General features: G+C 44.8%; 1 protein-coding gene across 1 annotated transcript in view; it reads right to left on the minus strand.

Moving 5' to 3' along the window:
* LOC129385453 (uncharacterized) overlaps nucleotides 1–16,831 on the minus strand; it is a 70,026-nt gene that overhangs the window by 23,101 nt on the left and 30,094 nt on the right. The window contains exon 3 of the mRNA XM_055072085.1: nucleotides 9,742–9,783. Within this exon, the coding sequence (XP_054928060.1) occupies nucleotides 9,742–9,783 (42 nt within the window). The remainder of the gene's footprint in view (nucleotides 1–9,741; nucleotides 9,784–16,831) is intronic.

Raw genomic sequence — 16,831 nt, forward strand, 5'->3', positions numbered from 1 at the left:
CGGCTTTGCATAATATATTTCCTGAAGCTTGGGCGCTATAAAGTAAAACTATTCCAATATGTTTTTCTTTCAATCATTTAACGTCAAACTTACGTAACCACCGACGCAAGCATAGGGAGGTAAGCCGCAGCGTTACCTTAAATGCGCTACCGAACTCGCTTCTTGTCAATGGGATGTCGTTTTCTTTCGCTTTCAACGCGAATGGGATTGCCTAGATTGAGCAGGTTTTCTTATTTAATTGTCTGAAAATAGGCAAAGAGAACTCTCAAGTGAAGAGCGTTTGGCATGGGCCGAGCCAACACATTGAAATTGGATAACTGGATGAGGAGGGCGGTTCCAGCGTCTGCGATTGGTCCGCTTGTTCTCACTTAGGTTGCAGAGGCTGGTGGAAAACAGCGGTTGCATGCAATCAAAGGGGAAAATACCGCTAAAACGAACCCTCAGCGTAGCAGAGTTGGCAGACCGATGGCATATACGTATCGAACTGTGTCGATAACGTTATACTGCTACGCAAAATGTTTTATTGTACGCAAGAAAATGCATCTTCCCCGGCAGCTCCGAGTAGCTAGTCCCACAGAGATAGGCAGGCAACCTTATTCTAATCCTTTTCGAACCGGTCACTCCCCGGAAATCTTTCAGTTTTGTTCGGCATACTGATGTGTCTTTAACGCGCACGCATCACTTTGACCGGTGAGTTTTTACCATTTTGTGACGTCGGGTAAAAGACAAGTAAAGTGGACGCAGCCCTATAACGTTTGACCAATAGGCAAATGGTAGATTACACCTTTTACGATAATGGCGAAAAACGCGTCTAATCAGAACTTATTATTTTTTGCGCTCGGTCTAATCATGCAGAGTCTGTGTGCTTATATGTCATATTGAGTGTTTGGGCGGTTCGCGTAACATCACCTAAGACATACGTGCAGTAGGTGGCGGCTCGAAAATTTTTTGACCAATCTTTGACCAATTTTGACCAAGTAAACCAACTAGCCCAGTTATTCATTCTGGTAAAACAAACAAGTGATAACGGGAAGAAAAAAACAGGAAGAGACCACAAGCAAATAAAGGAAAGAGATATCGCACCTAAGAAATAACCAGTGTAAAGGCGAAGGATGCGGGCATAAAATCGTTTCAAGAAAGCAAAAAGGCAACAAAAAACATAATAATCAACAGGGAATATCACACCGACGAACAAATGTGGAAATGACGTCATGAAAGCATGATGACTCAAAATATGGCTTGCTGAGAACAACCATTGAAGAGGGGGTGATGGCAACGGAACTTACAAGCGTGGATATTGAAAGACTGAAACCTGGTTAAAAAAGTAACGCTCTGCTGCAGTCACAGCACGAACACCTACAACAAACTGAACCAAATAGAAATAAAGCCTTAGATCGTAAAAATGAATTTTTTCATAAGGAATATTCCAGAATATTGACTTCTGGGGACCTATAACATAAAACTATTCCAATTTGTTTTTATTCCAATCTCCTGACGTCGATTTTGCGTAACCACTGACGCAAGCACCGGGCGGTCACCCGCAGGGTTGTCTGAACAGACCAATCAAATGCTCTCCTCGTTCATAGGAGGTCACTTTTGTTTGCTTGAAAAACGAATAACATTGCCTACACTGAGGGGCGTGTCGTATCTAATTGGCTGACAAGAGACGAGGAGAATGCTTAAGTGGAGAGGGATTCGATGGCGCAGAGCCAGTGCACTGAAAAGCGATAACCAGATAAAGAGGGTGGTGCCGCCGTCTGCGATTGTTCCGCTTTCTTTACTTTAGCTTGCGTTGGCTGGTAGAAAATCGCGGCGGCATGCAACGCAAGCTTCAGAATGATCCTAAAACGGATCCTCAGCAGAGAAGAGTTGGCCGAATGAGATCGTAAACGTGCCGAAAGTGCTCGAAAACGTTACGGGGCCACGCAAGAAGATTTATTAGACAGTTTTAGTTACACGTACGTAGAGGCTTCACGTACGCAAACGTGAAAAGCCTACGTGCCTTACGTGCACGCCATCTGACACGCTTTTAGCTACACATACGCTACGCAAGCCAAGAGGCACCCCGTAGCTACATCTATCGGGAAATGTGAACACGGCGGTAGCCAATTCAATCCTGTCACCGTGTTTCGATGCAAGTCGCCTGCGCGCGCGCGGCCCGCTATCGCTTGTTCGTGATCTCGCGGAACTCCCGCCCGAAACTGTCTACGTGCGCAAGAAACGCACGCAAAGAATTGAATCTCACGTACGTCCGTGAGACGCGCGCGCGCCCGCTACGTTGTACGCATGCGCACTGCTGACACGTAGAAGCTCTACGTACGCAAAGCCTCTACGTACGTGTAACTAAATCTGTCTATTATACGCAAATAAACCCATGCTCTCCGGCAGGTGCAAGTAGCCAGCGCCTGAGCTATCGGCGGCAGTCATCTTTTATTCCTTTCGGAACGGGGCAGCCTGCGGCTATTCAGAAGAAAATTCAGTTTTGTTCGGCATTTTAATGCATCTTTATTGCGTACACGTCACTTTGACGCGGTGAGTTTTCGCAGTTTTGTGACGTCGCGTGACAGGCAGGTGAATTGGGTGTAGCCCGAAAACATTTGACCAATAGCCGGGTGCTAATGACGAAAAGGCGTTGAATCAGAGCTAACTGTTTTTTTTTTCCGTCAAATTATGCATAATTAATGTTTACACATCATATCAGATGGGGTGGTATCGCGGTTTTCGTGACGTTGCGTGACAGACAGGTGAAGTGGGGGTGGTCCAAAAGAGTTTTTGACCAATCACGGAGGGCTGATAGCAGAAATGGAATAGAAAAGTTTGGAATAGCTTTAGGTTATAGCGCCCCTGGTAACAACAAGACAGATGGCTTGCTCATACATTTGTTGCCATGTTTAATATGTAAAACGCTTCGACAATCTCTCTTTCAGTTTGATCGCTTGTATGGAACAGGAACGTTGCGTTATGAAAAATTTGTTTGCAAGAGTTTTTTTCTTGCGCTCTCCTCTTTTCCTCTGCATCTGTCACAGTGTAGGTAAAAGTGCCTCTTGCCTTGTTCTATACATGCCACTGGTGTTCCCATGCCCTTTCATTGAAACACTTGCCCGTTTGTCCAATATAAGCGTTGTCACATGTAAAGGAATTCGAATGCGCTACACCACAAAGACAATTTGTGTAGTGCGTTTCGGGCATGGTTGAGCAATGTGGCCTACTCGTACCTTTGCCTTTAACCATGGGGCATACTCTACTGAGGTTGCAATGGGCCGAAAAATGATCTTGACGTGGTAGCAGCTTGCCACATCCTTGATGTTGTGCGAAACGCAATGATTAAAGGGAACGACCTGCAGTCTTTCTTCCTTAATACCCTCTTTCTGTTGCTTTCTACCTTTAAGTTTTTGCAAGAGACTTTCGCAGGCGGCAGTGATTAAACTCTGCAGGTAATAAGCCGAGAGAAAGCGTCTAACTTGCTGATTGAAACTGCTTTCTTATTTATGCTCCCATGAGTTTTCTAGGGTGGACTGTCACGCTAGGGATATGTTAGCTCTCTTGTCTAGTTAGTAATGGGCAGTTTAAAACGGCAGTGGGGCCTTCTTTGTTCTCGGGTTGTGATACCAACAGATGTTTTTTACCGTCAAAATGAAGACTCAGGTCCCAAAACTGAAGGGAGTTATCCCTGGCTCATTCGTGGGTGAATGTGAGCCCCCAAAGCTGATTGGTATATCTTTAATACGCGATCTACGGCCTTAAAGCTTATCTTTTCGGGACATGTGCAGTTTGACTAAGTAGTCATCGACATAACAGAAAATGCCTATGACATCATGCCCGGAAATTAGTTATTGAACTTGTTTACCAAACGCTGACAGATAAATATCGCAAAGTATAGGTGCAACTGAACCTATACATATTCCAGCCTTGTGCACGTAGTACTTTCCATCATAAGGAATGGCACCGGAACCTTCATAAAAGCTTAACAGTTCAAGGAAATGCTCTGTGCTGACGTCTGCCGTATTCTGGAAGGTTGCTTCTTCGTTCTCTTGAATTTGTTGCCAAATAGTGCTGAACAAACTGTCATTAGGGATTGAGTATAACTGCTCCGCGATGTCAATCAAGGGCTCCGTGGTAGCCGTCGGAAGACTTTCTTCCAAGTGTGTCACGACTTCTCTCGAATATCGGACTAAGAGGGACACTTGTCGACTATCGTCTGCATGTTTGATTGAACAAAGTTCCCAACAGTCCATTGCCGAGCGTCCTTTTTAGAAATGATAGCTGTCAAGAGGCAGTCTGTTTATGAGTCTTTCCAGTGAAGATCTCGAGTAGGCTCGTTACTTTGGTCTCAACCAGCTTGCATAACAAACCCAGCTCCATGCTTTTTGGGCAACTTGACGGCAAGCCATTTCTGCGTCTTCGGAAGGAAATCAGCCTGCTTGAAATTCTTTCTTACAGCTTCGCTTGCCTTTTTGTCAAAAGTGGCAGCTATAACGAAGAGGTCGCCTCCTTTATCTCCCTGTAAGATAGCGAGGTCATTTTCTTTGAGGTAGCTGACCACTTTCGTTAAAGCTGTGTTACCCAGCTAATGGCTTACAGCGCGCTGGAAACAGTCCACACCGTCCCCTACAGCGCGTTCCCGCTGCTTTTCCGGAACTCGCTGTCCAACTCGACGAACCAGGGCAAGGAGCTCCGATCGCTTGGTTCCTGGCTCGAACGGAAACTTCGTCCCTCTTTTGAGTATCCCCTGTATGTCTTCAGGCAGAGCGGCATTCTCAGGAATGGTGACTTTGCTGGCAGACACGCTTTTTTGGCTCCTATGAAGGAGAGCCCATCTTCAATGTTTCCACAGGAACTCTGCTGTGCACGCGGTTAACATTTTGTATCCGTCGATGCAACCAGCCCCGACGAACGCGTCCTCGTCACAATGGAGTAGCACTTTCGCCCAGTCAGAATAGGGTCTTATGTTTTTGCAGCTTTCGCACATTGGTGTCTTGGCTATTCCTCGGACGTGGCCTCATGACGGAACCAGAAGCCGAAATATAGCTTGAACTTTTCGAGGGACTATCCTGCGCTTCAGGCAAATTGCCAGGGCGCGGGACTGGCAAGTGGACAGCGCGGTGTGGCTCAGACATGACATTGCTGCTTCTTGCTTAGGTTGCGCACATAAAAACGAGCCCAGTGAAAAAAAATGTGCTGAAGCAGGACGTTCTCAATCGCTAGTTGGTTGATAGTTTTAGACGTTTCTCTTAACTGCGCAAAAACAAGGGCACACGGAAGAAACACGCACCACACCACGAGCACGGACAGCCACCTGTTTATATTTCGTGTGTAAGCAACATACATATATTTCATTCTACAACCTGTTTGTAAGTTCTGTCGCCGTCAATTCCACATGTATGGTTGTTCTCAGTAAGCCCTATTTCGAGCACTGATGTTTTCGTGAAGTCATTGCTGCATTTGTTGATCGGTGTGATATCCGCGTTTGTTATGTTCTTTTTTTGTTTTATCGCCTTTTGCTTTCTTAAAGCGATTTTATGCCCCCATCCTTCCCCTTTACTCTGGTTGTTTGTGAAGTGCTATATCTGTTTCCTTCACATGCTCGCGGTCTCTTTTCTTTTTTTCTTCCGGCGCTCTCTTCTGTCTTATGTTATCTCTCCCTCTTTTTATGATACTGTAAGAATGGCTCATGGTTAGTTCGGTGATCGGTTGTCCGAATCTTCTACACTGTTGTCCAGCAGATAACGTTTATGTTCTTTTTGGTTTTCGGAACATGTGAGAGTGATTATCTGAACACATGTAGTGGTTCTGGAGTGAAATATATGTATTTTGCTTGCTTAGAAAACAGTTGGCAGCCTGCGCTCGTCGTGTGGCATGCGTTTCTTTACTGTGTCCTCGTTTTTTTCGCAGTTAAAAGCAACGTCAAAGCCCAAATGTAAGTATACGACGATGTATAACTGGTCTTCAAAATGTTTTTATAAGATGTGCGGGAAGGTATGCAATATAAAGTTCCTTATCCTAAGCTATCAGGACCTGCATTTTAAACAGCTTTAAAACATTATCACATAGCTTGCTTCAAATGTTAATAAAAGTTATACGATAAATTAAAACTGATTTTGTCTTGTTCTAGTTAGCCCAAGCCGGAATCGTTGGCATCGGCTTTTCTTACTTCTGAGTATCACTTGAATATTTCCAAATAGTGCTAAACATGATAGTAAAATAAAACTTATATCAGAATACCGTGTTCATTCTTATTATGAGAATACGAATATTCATGTGGTTAGCAGATCTGAATTTTAGAAAATTTTTATTTAAATACTGCAGGTCTGTTAGGGCCTATAAAGTTAATGACATGGAAGACGGGCAGGATATCAAGGAGAATGTCCTAATACAATTTCACCAAATTAGTGTAGAAATGAACAATAAGATGTTAGAAAATGTACTTGAGAATATATAAGTTTGAACTTACATAAACATTGTAAATAAGTATCTCAACGTATTACAATACACGTAAGCAATGTTTTTGGAGCACTGAGGAAGCGATCGCGTCAGGTGCTTGACTGCCGTCACATGCGGAAAGCGAATAACTCCAAACTGCGATTCTATAGGTGGCAAATATGAATCGACCTACTCAGAATTGTCAAAGTCGCATGGCAGGCCCTTCCACGTTCTGGTGGCTGAAGCAAAACATAAATACTGAAAAGTGTTACATCGTAGAAGGACTGCGCGTGTGCACTCTACGTGGTTAGTCGTACATTGGGGGCGGCTTGGAGATTTTAGATATTATTCCTTATCTACACGGGGAGTTTAAGGGAACACTTAAAAACTTTTTTTAAATATTGCTTGTGGCAGATCCCAGACCTTGACCATGTCTACTCTAAGAAGCGGACATTACTTGCACAAAAAATTGAACTCTATAATCAACTCATCAAAAACTTACTAAGTTTTTTATTTATTCTCTTATGGTACATATTTCGATTTACAGATTGTAGCCGGTGAGACCTAAAGGAATATCCACTTAAAAAAAAAATTATGCGGTAGACATCATTTGCGAGATATGCGCCATTAAATATGTGCTCAAAATGCACTGTTGTTTCAGTTGCTTTCCTAAATTTCATCGTATCAATTTATGCACAAAAGCTTTTCTTCGCAAAGTTTGGGAATTAATATCTCAAAAATGGTGTCATCCTGAGAATTCGTTCCAAGTGAATCCGCCTTGCGAAGTCCTCGGCTAGAGTTTGTAGGTTGCAATATGTACCATAGGAAATTAAAAACGGCATTAGTGATTTTTGTAAATGATCAATCATGCATTTGTACTTTCCGTGTAAGTTATGTCCGTCTCTCTGAGGTGACCGGCTCATGGAATGTAACTGTGCCATCTGGCACAGGCAATTGTAAAATTTTTGAAATTGTTTGCTCAAACAACCGGTATCCATTACGTTGGGAAAAAGAGGAAACAGAAACTTCAATACCATAAGAAATTTGTGAAAATTTGTTTTTCGCTTGCAAGAGTGCTCTCTAACTTGACAAAAACATAGCAACCTTAAAGAGCAACACGGGTAATATTATTGGATACGAAAGGAATAAAATACATTCGAACGAAAGCGCACAAGTCTTACTATCGGCAGCAATTCAATTTGAACCTCAGCCTTACAGAATAGCGCATTATACCACGCTGAACTTGAGAACCAGTCTTCTGGGCCACATTTACGCGTCATAAAAACCACATTTACGCGGCATAAAAACACTACATAAAACATTGTAAATCTCAGAAATGGCGACTTCATAGAAAAGGACATTACAAATTTCACTGCACATTTATAAAAAATGTGTTTGTTGATTTATTGACGAAAAACACGCATTTCCACTTTCAGTCACATCGAACGTTTCTTGTAACATTGCTTTACAGCATCTTTTTTGGGTGTGACATACACACCTAACTGCGCACATGGTATTGAAATTCTGAAGGCGGATTCACTGTGTTAAAATAAGGGCCTAGAGACGGAGCTGTGAAACACATTATTGTAGTCAGGCTTAAACTAGCCATGCGCATGAATATGTTTGATATACAGGGTGGCAACAGAAATATCTTAAATAGACGGAAGATCTAGGCATTAGATGGACATCGTTTCTACCGCAGAGGCATTGATTCTTAATTTACTGAAACTATTCATTGAACATTTCATACTGTTATTCAGACAAATTACTTCATACTCCACCTAGGAGAGGCTTGATAGAGATATTAGATTCTTGTTTACCCAATGGTAAGGAATATTCATGTCACTATTGTCCTCACACATCACACGTCACCTATTGGCATATTTTCGCTCTTTGGCGCTTGTTTCAATTTTTCTCTCGGCTATTGGCTGGAATTCATTGGGATGCAGCAATTGGGAGCTTTCATTATTGCATGACAGAAAGTGGATATAAACTCACACGATGACAGACTGAAACTCCTGCGCTAGCGTTATTTGCCTTCAGCTTTTTGTTATAAAGCTTATTGGTCTATTGGGGGGCGTCATTGTATGTTCAATCTCTACCTACTGTGATAAAAACAATGCCTAGGATATGGTTAGAAATAAAAACCTCTATGCTGCGTGACTACAATAATCTCTTAACCTTTGTGCGATGATGAAAGTGTTGTTTAGGATCGAAAGAGTTTGATTTTAGTTAAAGCCGCGATTGCCTGGATCAAGAGCGCTATAACGTAAACCTATTTCAAACTTTCCCATTCAAATTCTGCGACCAGCCCTCCGCGATCGGTCAAAAACATTTCTGGACCACGCCCACTTCGCCTTCCTGTCACGCGATGTCATGAGAACCGCGATAGCTAGCCATCTGATAAGACGGGTATACACTGATTATGCATGATCGGATTGAACCAAAAATTTGTTATTTCGCATTCGACGCCTGTTCGCCATTAGCTCACGGCTACTGGTCTAGTTTTCAGGCTGCAGCCATTTCACCTGCCCGTCACGGGACGTCACGAAACCACAATAACTTACCGTGTCGAAACAACATTCGAAACGATGCATTAATATGCCTAACAAACCATATCTTTTTTTTTTCTGAGTGGGCGACAGGCCGTCCCATTCCAAAAAGAATAAAGAATAGCTCCCGCCGATCGCTTAGCCACTGGCTACTTGTAACTGCAGGAGAGCACATGTTTATTTGCGTATAATAAAGCTTTCTGCGTGGACGTGTTACGTTTTAGAGCACTGTCAGCATGTTTACGACATCACTCTGCGCTCTGCCAACTCTTTCCGTTTTAGCAGCATTCTTAACTTTCCGTTGCACGCCGCCTTGATTTTCGACCAGCCACCGCAAGATAAGTAGGGGAAAGTGGGCCAATCGCAGACACAGGTACCACCCTCTTCATCCGGTTATCGACTTTCAGTGCGCTGGCTCAGCCTCGTCGGAACCATCTCCACTTGAGCGTGCTCCCGGCCTCTTGGAGGCCAATTACAAACAAACAAAAAAGACTGCTCAATCTAGGCAATTTTATTAGTTTTCAAAGCAAAGAAAAGTGACCTCCTAGACACTAAGAGGACGGTTGACTGGGCTGTTGAGGCAACGCTGCTGACCACGGCTGGATGCTTGCGTCGGTGGTTACGCAAATTTGACGTTAGCAGATTGGCATAAAAACACATTGGAATAGTTTTACGTTATAGGGCCCCAGGATACACAAACGATGAAATAGTTCGTTAAGGACTTCTAGAATGAATAGATTAAGAAGCAAATATGAATTAAAATACATACCTAAGGGATCGGGTTCAAGATTTCCGTCATATCCTGGTAAATCTGAAAATCAAGGCTATTTAGCATTATTGGGCCCTCCGTTAAGGTAAATAAAAACAAATTTGCATATCTAATGGATCGGACGGCACGAAAGCCTGTATAATAATCTAGAACCGCGTAAGTACATGCTGACCTTAGCCCGCGTTGAGCTTGTAATATTGCCTGGAAATTTCAGGCAGCAATGGTAAGTAATATCTAAACTACACGAAAATAATAATTGAGAGCAGTAGCCATGAGGTGCAATCATAAGGAACCGCATGCAGTGCGACATCACAGAAATAAAGAAAAACTTCTAGCAGATTCAACGCAGATTTTTCGAGCCTGCATAGAACTAAGTTTCTTCATATGCAGAAAATGTGCTGAAATGTGTGTTGGTCACTTGGTTCTCCAAATTACGCTACAAGGACATATCGAAGATCTGATTCAGATCTTTTTAAAGCCACAGCACAGTGTCTTGGAAGCAAAACGCAAATGTCTATTATTAAAATCAATCGCAATATTTTCTAACGGTCACGGCGGTGTTCGTGAGATAAGTGCCTTTTGAAGATTAAGGGGCGCACATTGAATACCCACGTTAGACACTCTTTTATTTCTTTATACGACACACTTTTTTCATGCATGCAAGCGTAAAACACAGATCTTGTTGCATGTTGTGCAACACCCGCGGAAGTGAGCATCGAATACAAACGCTTATGTAAAGAAAGTAGCAATATATGGCTCGAATAAACTCGTGATGAACTACTCTGTCTCTCGTCCTTGTTGAAAAATGTCATTTGTAAAAGTGGGGTTGCTTGCAGTTATATCGCGGCACCACAATATGTTCACGCCACATGTATAAGCAAAGTAGCTTGTAACAAGATTTATATATATATATATATATATATATATATATATATATATATATATATATATATATATATATATGTAATATGCATGCGTCTGTGTGTGTGTGTATATATCTAGTGATGTATTATTATATCTGTATATGTATGTATCAAACCGTTTTCATGGGTCTGTAGTTTACTGGATAGCCAGTGGTAGAAAGGGTAGTGCATTGGGTACCTGCCATGAGGGAGCCGGATTGAAAACCAACCACTGGGCCAACTTGGAGTACTTAGTACGTGGGAAGGTGCACATACATATCGCTCTTCAACCACCTCGTTCGCGCTGTCAATGGTCACTGTAGATGCGTGACTGGCATGGTACGGCTGTTCGAAGAAACTTTTTGACGAAGTTTTGGTGCGCTCAATATGTACCTTGGTGTGCTAGTCTTCGTGAGCATCTTTGGCGCTAACTTGGGTCAAAGGGGACGTGCAGCTAAGTGTGCTGCACTTGGATGAAAGTCTTAGACGCCACCATTAGAAGATGGGTGTGTGCCACCGAGAATATGCAACTCTAATTTTTAGCTTCTTCAACGCTGATTGAAATTGAACCCACGTCACAAAGGTTCTTCAAGCACAGCAAGCCGACGCTTTAGTAAGGTGCGCCACAAATACACTGAGTAGGCACAATATATCAGTGAACTGCAAGGGAGAAGAACGAGCAGTATGATCTGCTTCTAAGGAGAGGGCAATGACAAGTTAGTCGAGTTGCCTTGATTGCTTAAGCTGTTACCTCTCGTCGCGGTACTCTACTGCCTGAGAGATTTTAAAAACCAGGACGCCCCTAGTAATTTGCTGGAAGTGTCGGGCCCTTCTTATTCCTTGTACACCGCAGCCGGATACTCCCTCCCGTTTCTGCTATTCTATAAGACGCCCCAAAGCCCCATCCTCCCCGAGCATTACCTGTCACCTGTTCAGGTGCTCGATGCCTACAAGTTTCTCCCGTCTTCAGCGGCACCGCCGAATATGACGCCCTTATGACGAACTGCGGCCGCATTGAACTATTTAAGGCCTCGTTTATTTCCTGTGAATGTCATTGAAGATTATGCAAAAGCTGTCGCCGTTCACGTGATTGTAGAGGTGGCTGACGCCGTGTGAGCGATTGCCGACCAGTTTAGCCATGCGCTCCAAACAGCGCGGTCCCGTTTCTTCCTATTTCCCAACGTAAAGCAAGTGTTTGGACATTTGAGCCGTTGGAATATGCAGCGTCCTCGTCGCTATGCAAGGCAGTTTATGCAACATGCAATTTGTACTTCTTCCGCGCCTCTGTCGTGCCACTACTCTAAGTTTGGTTTACCTCGATCATCGAGTTAACAACTGTGCCCGTGCAGAACTTGGACAGCCTCCATTTTTTCGCAATCTTTCCGAAGCCTTGCCTCTCATCTTCTGCTCTAGTGTTCGCCGCTACCTATACTGATATCACTCCTTTCTCTTTTGCCCTTATGCCCCTTTCTTGTGCTCAATTCTACAGTTCTACAGTTCTCTTGACGCCGTCTAAGCTTTCTGCACGCCGTCATCTCTACTTGCTTCTATTTTCCCTTCTTTCCATTCATCGGATTCGCAGAGTACTTTAAGTTTCAAATCTGTTTTCTTCTTCATCAATCTAGCACCACGATGAGCGCCTAGGTTCAGCTGACAATTTGACACGAGCTTTGTCTACGGCGTCCCTGATAATTTGCATCCTGTTCAGGTTAACACAATGACTTCTGTCCCTGCATCTAAGCCTGTGTGTGACAGAACGTTGGCTTCGTTTATTGATGTCACACTGACTACGACTCAGGATGCGCAGACTAGACCTTCTTTAGCAATTTCCTACTTCTTTTGAGCTCCAAGAACAACATTTAGCATGCACTTCCATATCAGCACCCTCAGCCATGTGCCACTGCGACAGCGTCCATACAGAGGGATCGCGACGGAGAGCGGTGTCATTGACGATCACACTGGAGATATGCTCCAACGCGGGGTAATACAGCCTTCGCATTATCTCTGGGCGTTCAAGCAGTTCTGGTCAAAGATCAAGATGGCACAATTGTTTTTTTGAGGAGTGTCGGCGACTCGACAAGACCAACCGGAAAGATGTTTTTCTTCACACCCGTATTGAGGAAGCACTGCACTGCCTCCAAGAGACTGCTTTCGTCCTCAAACTTATGACTCGGGTACTGGCAACTGCAGCTGTGTGAGGCAGATCACCCGACAATGGTATTCGCCACCCTTGACGGCTAATGTGAATTTAACGTGATGCCCTTTTGTCTGTGTAATTCGATTGCCACTTAAAAAAATGAAGGTTCCTAGTATCCCTCATGGCCTTACATAGCGCGTATGCTTTGTTATCTCGATGACATTATCATCTGTTACTCGGACTTTACTTCTCAGGTGCTCCGACTTGAATGCACTGACATGCTTCGGCGATGCTGAACTCCAGCTCAACTGAAAGAAGTTTCGCTTCGCCGCCTGGCAGCTAGTAATCATTGGCCACGTTGTTCCAAAATATGATCTGCTCCGTGATCTGACCAATTTCCAAGCTGTTGTCGATTTGCAATTACGAAATACCATAAAATGACTCCTCAGGTGGATCAGATTATGCTCGTAGTTTTGCCGTTTCATGCAATGCTTCGCCCCCATAATAGCGCCTTTGAAGCAACGTCTGGCTGGTCACAACCATCTTTAACCATTGTCGCGCGCCTCCAATGCCACATTCGCGACGCTGCTCCGTCTTCCACTCTGCCCATATCCGCCCCCTCCCCCCACCCCTACCCCGATGCTCCGACATTACGACCCAAGCGTACCGTCCGAAACAAACACGACCGCCAGAGGCGTCGACATTAGCGCTGTTGTTGATCAACCAAAATTTGGCTTCGATGAGTACTGTATTTGCTTCTCTAGCTACGCGCTCATCAGAGCAGAAGCCAAGAATTCAGTTGCAGAAAAAGAATGTTTGGCTATCATATGCGCAAGAAGTAAAAACCACCTTTACCTATACGGCCGCTTATTCGACGTCACAACTGAATACCATGCTGTTTGCGGGCTATCGTCCTTTAAGAATCATTCAGGACTCCTGGATCAATGGGAGCTCCACATCCATGAGTACACTATCCGAGAGCGGCGCCACGGTAGCCGTTAACATGGGGCGCGGACACCCTGTGTCGCTCCACTTTGTCAGGCCAGCCCAGTTCTCCGAAAGTGGCAATACTCAAATCCTCCCCACCGCCACGGACATGCTTTATGAGCAGCAGAAGGATCAATAGATGATTTCTATACTGTCACTTCTATCACACCCATCAACGTCTTCTCCTGACCGTGCATTGCGTCGCCATGGGCACCACTCGACTGCTCGCGAAAGGGTATACTTCCATAATTGTGTTCCGGACGACCGCAATTGGTTCCTCGTGGTTCCTCGGAATCTATACTTGCACACATGTGCAGCATTTCACGATGACCTGCAATGTACCCATGAAGGAGAACTAAATGTGCGTGGATGCTATGCACTTTGGGAATCAATGATGAGAATCTTTATATGCTGTTTCGTTTGGTTGACGATACTTAGCGGTGGTGTGGATGGCGAATGAATAATTTATACATGCTTTAGTCCAATACGAGGTAGGTCAGTTAACGCTAAAAATTACGTTGCGCGTACCACCTCAGTTTGTCTCGGTAGCACAGCGAACTCACAGGGAGACGTTTTTCCATGAGGCGTTGTTGTGTGCCGTTGTTCAATATCTCTATGAGGGTTGAGAATCATCAGAGCGTGACATGGCACATTTCAGAAGGGGAGAAGCGGTAATAATGATTTATTGGTGGGGCTGTACGTGCCAGGAACTACGGTAAATTAAGAAGCACACCACAGTGACAGACTGCATATTATTTTTCACAGCCTGGTGTTTTTTTTTTTACCGTTCACCTAAATCTATGTACGCGAGCATTCAATATTTCGCTCCGGCGGACAGGCGGCTCTCGCGGTAGGGATTCAACCCGCGATCTCGAGAAGTCCCATAGCTTTCAAGCTACTGCAGTGGCCCAAGAACTGTAGATTTGACGTGTGACCGCTTCCATAGTGTCCCCTAGGCGTGACAGTGTTTAACTGGGCATTTGAGTCGGCAAGCCCTGCGTCAGTTGTCCGCTTGACAAATTTGCATGATGTTTATTATTCAAAAAAGTAGAAGTGTACGGTACCTTCAAATTACCCGCAACTGCTGTTTCCTTGCCTTCTCACGTCATATTTTCCCTCTACCATCCTGTCCCATATATGGAAACTGTGACAGTGACGAGGCGGTTATTCACTCGCTACGCGACTGCGTCGGTTCTGCTTATTTTTTGCCTCGTCTGCCGCTCCTCTACATTTACATTGAGGTCCTCTCTGGGCTGCCAAGTTCGTAGAAAGGTAAGCGCTGCAGTTGGCGTAATACTTTCGAGAGGAGTCAGGGATAATCACAGTTTGCAAGTCGCTAATGTGGGGACATACAGAGAGCTCCACTGGGAATTGTGCAGAAGCTATCCTACGGAAAGGTCTAAACGAGTTTCTGGCGCCACCTCTCCTTTCTCCCATGCTCCTGCCATGTATATGCACTCTAAATCAAAGGCAAAGGAGCCAGGTGCATTAAAAGATACGTGCGCCTATGGCTCCGTTATTCTTGTCGCGGCAAGTACCAATAGGTGCGTCGGCATGTCGCCTCCTGGCTCATTTGCCAATGGCCCAAGAATCCTCCTCGACCCCAGCTGCTCGAATGCAACCATTTCCTTGCCGAGGACGCGCGTTTTACCGTGTTGGAGTTGATCTTTATGGACCCTTTCCAAGCCCATCTTACGGTCAATCAAACGTCTCCTGCAAACTACATGGTGGAACCTCTCGAGCCACCTTCGCCTAAGCGTCACCGAGGGAGCGAAATCTCGAATGTTCAGCGTCTAAAGCCTCAATTTCACTCATCTGGGGTGCGATCGGAGATGGTTGTTCGGCGCGTTCATTCGTTTACCGGCGCGCGCGATTGGCCTACTCCGCGCCGACGTCGCCAGCCGCGGGGCACCGCCCCGTTTTTGATGACGTCAAAATGACGACACGCTCCTGTCAATCATCCGCCCACCGAGCATTTCGTCCGAACGCGACGGGAGTTGAGAAGTTTGGAGCGATCATACGTCTTCGCGTGGCGCGTTCGGTGGATTGGATTGGATCGAACAGGCGGCCTTTTCGGCTGCGGAACAGCACGTTTGAATCCAATCCATAGTTTAATTTGAGAAAATGGCACTTCCGTTGGGAACTTAGGTTGTTGCGCTGGCGTTTCTAGAAGAAGGAGGAGAGCGGGTGGCGGTGCGAAACGCGTTTGAAGAAATCGCAGAAAGTGAATTCCGGCATCGCTTTTGTTTCTCGAAACAAATAATTCGTTGATTGTACAGATAAATCGACAACATCATTGGTGCCAGCGAGCCACTGGAATGTTGTCGCTGCCCCTTGAAAAGTGCGCCACTCCTCCCGTCGTTTTCTTTTTCTTTTTTCTTCTCGCTGTGCGCGACACCACCTAGGGACGACGCAAAGAACCTAATAGTTATAAATTGCAGTAGTCACACGTACTACTATTTGAAAACGTGTTTGGGCTTGAGAAGAAAAAATACATTTTTTTAGATAAAGATTTAATTCATTTGGAAGACGAGAAACATTTGGTTTTGTAGTATACCGTTTGCAAGCAGACGACAAACGACGGAAGTAAACTTCCGGGGGTGGTCACCGCTTCCTGATTGGCTGCTCTCTCCGCCCCGCTGCCACAAATTTTGCATACTGCAACTTTGTGACGTTGCAGCAACTGAACAGAACGCGTATCGAACAGAATATCTCCGATCGCGCCCCTGTTATATCCTGCCCGTAGGCAGTCAGGACGCTTCTAAATCACCGCGTAGGTAATTACCGTGGAGGAAAATGAACACTATGCATTTCTTCGAAGAAGGGAATGGCGACAAGTCAGTCGAAGCCTTGTGTCTGCATTGCCTGAGCCTTGTGGCTTCTCGCCGTGGTGCTCTACTGTATGAGGGCTTTAATAAGACAGGATGCATCTCGACAGAGCGTCTTCAATGACAACGCTTTCATGAGTTGCCGCATGAATTCCCTGGTCATGTGACGGTACCTAATTAACCTCTCGCCAACTTTGGTGGCTGAGTATGTACCACTGTGTGTGTCGCAGTCCAGG

This window comes from Dermacentor andersoni, chromosome 7 (assembly GCF_023375885.2).
Source record: "Dermacentor andersoni chromosome 7, qqDerAnde1_hic_scaffold, whole genome shotgun sequence".
NCBI classification, from domain to species: Eukaryota; Metazoa; Arthropoda; class Arachnida; order Ixodida; family Ixodidae; genus Dermacentor; species Dermacentor andersoni.